This window comes from Mixophyes fleayi, chromosome 3 (assembly GCF_038048845.1).
Source record: "Mixophyes fleayi isolate aMixFle1 chromosome 3, aMixFle1.hap1, whole genome shotgun sequence".
Classification (NCBI taxonomy): domain Eukaryota; kingdom Metazoa; phylum Chordata; class Amphibia; order Anura; family Limnodynastidae; genus Mixophyes; species Mixophyes fleayi.
This window is the reverse complement of record NC_134404.1, coordinates 66,047,298-66,053,089: the sequence shown is the minus strand read 5'-3', so window position 1 is coordinate 66,053,089 and position 5,792 is coordinate 66,047,298. Positions and strand designations below refer to the sequence as shown.

The window sequence follows — 5,792 nt, the reverse complement described above, 5'->3', positions numbered from 1 at the left end:
GCAATAAATTAATAGTATTTACATTTCAGAAATATACCTATTTCCCACAACCGTCACTGCCATTAAATAATTCATAGGCACATTTAATAAAGGGACCTCATTCTCCCCAAACTCACCCCCACATTCAGTAGCGCCCAAACCACCCCATCTTAAATTAATTAATTGTCCCCACTATTGTGCCTCTCTCCCCCCCCCTTTTTCCTCATGCTGTGTCTCTCACCCTTTTTTCTTATACTGTGCCTTTCTCCCCCCTTTTTTCTCATGCTGTGCCTCTCACCCTTTTTCCTTACTGTGCCTCCCTTCTCCCCCTTTTTTCTTACTGTGCCTCTCTTCTTCCCCTTTTTTCCTTACTGTGCCTCTTCTCCCCCTTTTTCCTTACTGTGCCTCTTCTCCCCCTTTTTCCTTACTGTGCCTCTCTTCTCCCCCTTTTTCCTTACTTGTGCCTCTCTTCTCCCCCTTTTTCCTCCATGGTGTGCTTTTCTTCTCCCCCTTTTTCCTCCATAGTGTGCCTCTCTTCTCTCCCTTTTTCCTCCATACTGTGCCTCTCTTCTCCCCCTTTTTCCTCCATACTGTGCCTCTCTTCTCCCCCTTTTTCCTCCATAGTGTGCCTCTCTTCTCCCCCTTTTTCTTCCATAGTGTGCCTCTCTTCTCCCCCTTTTTCTTCCATACTGTGCCTTTCTTCTACCCCTTTTTCCTCCATACTGTGCCTTTCTGCATTATTCCCTTTTCTTTTTTTTTTACTTACCTTTCTTTTAGCTTCTTTCTTCTCTTCTGTCTTCTTGGTCCTCTCCGCGCTGCTCCTCACTGAATGACAGGCGTGACTTGATGACATCACGCCTGTCATTCAGTGTTAACAGTGCAGAGAGGAGGGAGGAGGAGGGACGCCGACGCAGCGATCAGGTGAGTATATCTTTTTTTTGTTTTTTCTTTTTTTCTTTTTTTTTTTTTTTTCTTTTTTTTGCTACCCTGCTCCCCCCACCAACGAAGGGAGCCCTAAACCCTATAATTTTAATATTTTATTTTTGAGTTATGCTTTTGACAGGTTGAACTTGAAGCAAAAGTCAGAGCTTCTAGTTCCACAGGGCATGCATGACCCGCCAAGCCATGCCACTCATGCTCAGATGGCCCCGAGACTGGCCCAGTGAGGTGGTAAGACTATTCTAACAATGGAATAATATTGACATAATATTAAATTGCTGCCACAACTGATTTATTATCGCTGCGATAAGATAGAAAATCTGTGTTATCGACACAATACAACAGATAGGGGCCTTAGTGTCCAGGTTATAAATGAAACTTTAGTCAGCTTGTGCATTATTATGAATGTTACTGTTTTGTGCTGTTTGTAGTCTTGTATAGTGAATTGGGTTATAGTTTCATTTGTGTCTGCATAAGTGGATCAAAAGCTTATTTTCCAAACCACATTTTAGTGGTGGTAACAGTGGGACTAAAAATCTTTTTTTTTTGTTTGTACAATTTTGTAGAGTAGTCTGCTACTGACATGTGACGCCACCGTGACTGTGGAAGCCCTCACCTACCTAATTAACCTCTTTTGGGTGGGGTCATTTTATTACAGAATACAGCCAAGCTCACTTTCCACACATTGTAATTATGTTTATGTTGTTACTATTAACATATACATTTCAGTTTGGGATGAATTATTTTCTTGTATTTATTTTATCTACATGGGAAGCAATGTGTAGTTGAATCATGGAGATGTAAAGTGGCACGGGAAGGGGTAATAGGGTAGCTAACCCAAAAAGTGGCTTAAGTCACTGAAAAATGTAAGTCCTGGCCTGTTTATATCACAGCAGACTTGAACAGGCTATATTATGATATACTTGGACAGCCCTTCCTTAAAATGTTATTGGCTTGTATCTGCCAAATTCTTGACATATTTCATAGTATTGTCATAAAAATATTAGTAGAAAGGTTTGTCACAAAGAGAAAAAAAGCCATAAACAAACTTTAATATATTCAGCGCTCCAGATTCTAGCCATAGCTGAGAGTAAAGGTTATCTATTACATAATCATTTTTAATCTCATCTACAGGAACATTGGATCCCTGAAGCTGTTGTACATTATGTTTATATCCACTGGAGTCATATTCTTCATGTACCAATTTCAGAATACGAGCAAACACATAAGGTGAGTGGTCTGAGCCAATGATGGGAAGAAGAGAGGGTCATATCTGAGAGTGGTTTCAGAACCATAATGAAATCACACCAGATAAGATATGAGTATTTCAGAGCAGACTGCAAGTTACTAAAGAGTAGAGATGTGTTCATGATACAAGTTATAAATATGAAGGGTGTCTTTGTAATTTATTGGTTCTTCTGGGTTAAGGGAATTGCTAACCTTCGCTTCAATTTAATCCTCATGCTACTTCCAATCCTAGCCCTGCTGTTAAGAGGCCTCCTTATAAATGATTTATGTAGGTTTAGGCTTTCATTTTTATTATTTTCATTGTAACATTTTATTCTAGTCGGCATTTACCAACCACCTATTTTTACCGTTCAAAAGAAATTCAAAATAAAGGGTTAGAAAAAATGGGCATGAAAATGGTCTATGGAGAGGGAGGATGACTCCAAACAAGTTGAGCATTCATATCTATACTTGATGCAGTCCGACCATGAAAATATGACTGAACTTTATCTTTCTTTTACAGGTGCTCTGATCATCTAAATTCTGAACTGTCGGACAATAAAACTACAGCCAATGGTGTTCCCTGGATGACGAATGTCAGTGTTAAGAGCCAGCAAGATGATTTAGCAAAGGTTCTATTGCAACATACTGTGGATGGTCGAGAAAACTCTTCTAATGTGAAAGTGATAGAAGACAAATCTTGCCAGCCTCACACACACGTCTTCTTCCTGAAAACTCACAAGACAGGCAGCAGCACCATCATGAACATTCTATTCCGATTCGGAGAATCACACAACCTAACGTTTGCCCTACCTACTTATAAGGCTGCACAGTTCTATTATCCCTATTCTTTCAGTGCTTACTTTGTAGAGGGATTTAGCAGCAAAATCCATCGTCATTATGATATTATGTGCCATCACATGCGGTTTCAGCTCACAGAGGTACCTTCAGATTTAATTCATAGTATTACTGACTAGTTGACTGACCTCTAGAGCTGCACATCTTGTGGCCTAGGAATGTAAAAGTAATAATAATAGCATGATATTACATTTGGAGCTTGGGGGTTACTAGTATTAGAGTGAATGCATATGTGCATTGAAAGATGTGGACCAGTGCATGCCATGTATATAATGATATTGTGGAAAAGCAGCGGGTATAGCACAAAAATTCGATGTTGCTTCTGCGGAAGAGATTTATATGAGCAAATAAAGTCAATTCCTTGTTGTGAAAAAGAATTTGCCCTCTATATCCACCTTCTGCATCTAGGATGCTGCCTAGTAGGTGGTACATAGCAAATAAACCAAATATTTAATATTACAAACACCACAAATATGACAATGGACATCAGGGGGTAAATGTATGAACATGCGGGTTCTTCAACACCCGCGTGTTCAGCGTGTTCGGCGATTACATTTCAAGCGGCGCTGCATTGTAAAGGGAAGTTTCCCTTTTCAATGCAGCGCTGCTTGAAATTTAATCGCCGAACACGCGGGTGTTGAAGAACCCGCATGTTCATACATTTACCCCCAGATATTGTCACTGTGCCCCTATTTTTCTTGAGTTAACCCAACCTTTAATTATGGTCATATTAGCAATTCATTAGAAGGCATCAGCAAGCGTTCAATTCAACAAAGGGGAAAATCCAAATTGAGAAGTAGTCAGTGCTTTGGCCTCACCTGTCTCCTTTGTGAGCAGGGGAAACAGTGCACAAGATGCAGCCAGTGCTCACAACCATCAGGGAGATAGACACAAAAGCAGATGAAACAGTGCAAAATGACAGGTAACACTTCATCACAAATAATCCCCTCTGAGATTGAGTATATAAGATGTCTGTAGGCCTTAAAGGCCCTATGGCCTACGTGGTATTAAGTTCTTTATAGCATCTACAAAATATGTGATAACTAGGTAAAGATTAGTTTGTAAATAAACTTGCATTGAACATAATTTGTTTTGCAATTCTCCATAGGTGGAACGGGTGATGCCAAACGACACATTTTATTTCACAGTACTGCGGAACCCAGTATCACTGATGGAGTCATCATTCTCATACTACAAGGGTATAGACATCTTTTTGAAACCCCGTAGCTTGGAAGAGTACTTGAGAAACACTGACAAATACTACAACAAATCAAGTTTTTACAGCAATTATGGCAAGAATCTCATGACCTTTGATCTTGGTTTTCAAAATGATGGGCTAGAAACACCAAAGCACTTCCAATTGATCCAGCAAGCTGTAGAAACAATGTTTAACTTGGTCCTGATCACAGAGTACTTTGACGAGTCATTAGTGCTTTTGAAAGATGCTCTTTGCTGGAGTTTTGATGACGTCCTGTCTTTTCCTCTAAATAGTAGGAACAACACCAGCCGAAAAGTCCTTTCTATTGAAACTCAAGAGAAGATCAAAACATGGAACAAGTTTGACTGGCAGCTGTATGTTTACTTTAACAGTTCCTTCTGGAAACGGGTAGATAAATTTGGACGAGAGAGGATGCAGCTCGAGGTACAGGAACTTCAGAGGAGGAGGGCTAAGCAATCTGAGATCTGCCTACAAGGTCTGGTGGACCCACAGAAAATAAAAGATGAATCTCTTCAACCATTCCAGGCTGGTACTGACACAATTCTTGGTTACAATCTGAAACCAGGACTAGGAAAGGCTGAGAAGTTGTTGTGTCAGAGACTTGCGACCCCAGAACTTCAGTATACAGAACTGATACAAAAGCAGATACAATTTCTAAACATTTTAAAACCAGTGAAGGTTACTTAAATTTCATATATCTGGTCAAAGATTAATCTGACTTATCCAATGACAGACCTGTAATGTAACTTGAATAGATAACACAGCAAGTTTTATAAAATGGTCCATACCCCCCTCCTTTTTGCTTAGATTATCAAGGTGTATCTGAATGGTGGGGGGGGGGGGGGGGGGAGGGGGGAATCATTAATTTAGTAGAATATCTTCTATACCTGACCTTGTTCTATGTAAATCATCTCTGCATTAGTACTAAACTAATGTCTCACATGCCAGGGAAAGCACCCATTTTACTGTCCTTTTAATTCTTGCAATTTACATACGGTATATTGCCAACCTTTGAATCCAGTTTCCAGGATACTTTGGTGTTTGACAGGTGTATCTATTGGGTTGAGTATGTCAAAGCGACACTGTAAACACTGACAGCACATACCCCGACATGATGACACCGAAGCATCGCCGACAGATTCTTCATACTGACTGCTTGAAAAACAGACTTGAAAGAATTCCGATCAATGAAGATTCTGGGCACCGTCAATGACGTTACTTTGAAGGGCGACTGTATTATTAGTGCTAAGATGGTAATTTAAGGAGGCGCCGGCTGTACAATGTACAAGGCTCTGTAAAGCACATTATACAGCCTACTCAACTCTCTTGCTCAGGGATTCAAAAGGAAGGCAATGCCATCTGCGTCCCATTAGGCGTCAGTCAGATTGTTGGGTATCCATACCGTTCGGGTTGCCTTCCAGACTTTTTCCCGGCTGAACCGCTTGCATGACTCACACCGAGCTGTAATAGGGATAGAAACCTATTTACACATACAGAGTGCCTTACCTGATCTATCCCAGCTATACCTCGTCTGTGAGTCCCTCTCCCAAAGTTACACTTACTAACACAA

General features: G+C 40.4%; 1 protein-coding gene across 1 annotated transcript; it reads left to right on the top strand.

Annotated features, from left to right (window-relative positions):
• Positions 1-2,679: 2,679 nt before the first annotated feature.
• LOC142142672 (galactose-3-O-sulfotransferase 2-like) lies at positions 2,680-5,030 on the top strand. The gene is made up of 2 exons (XM_075200529.1): positions 2,680-3,086; positions 4,112-5,030. Exons 1-2 carry the CDS (start codon positions 2,733-2,735, stop codon positions 4,907-4,909), a joined length of 1,152 nt encoding a protein of 383 aa, XP_075056630.1. The 5' UTR covers positions 2,680-2,732; the 3' UTR covers positions 4,910-5,030.
• The last annotated feature ends 762 nt before the right edge of the window (positions 5,031-5,792 follow it).

What these genes read in the sequence shown, in the direction of transcription:
- LOC142142672 (XM_075200529.1), top strand. Translation starts at nt 2,733, where the DNA reads ATGACGAATGTCAGTGTTAAGAGCCAGCAAGATGATTTAGCAAAGGTT. An exon ending in TGCGGTTTCAGCTCACAGAG is followed by an intron (nt 3,087 to 4,111) that starts GTACCTTCAGAT and finishes AATTCTCCATAG; the next exon opens with GTGGAACGGGTGATGCCAAA.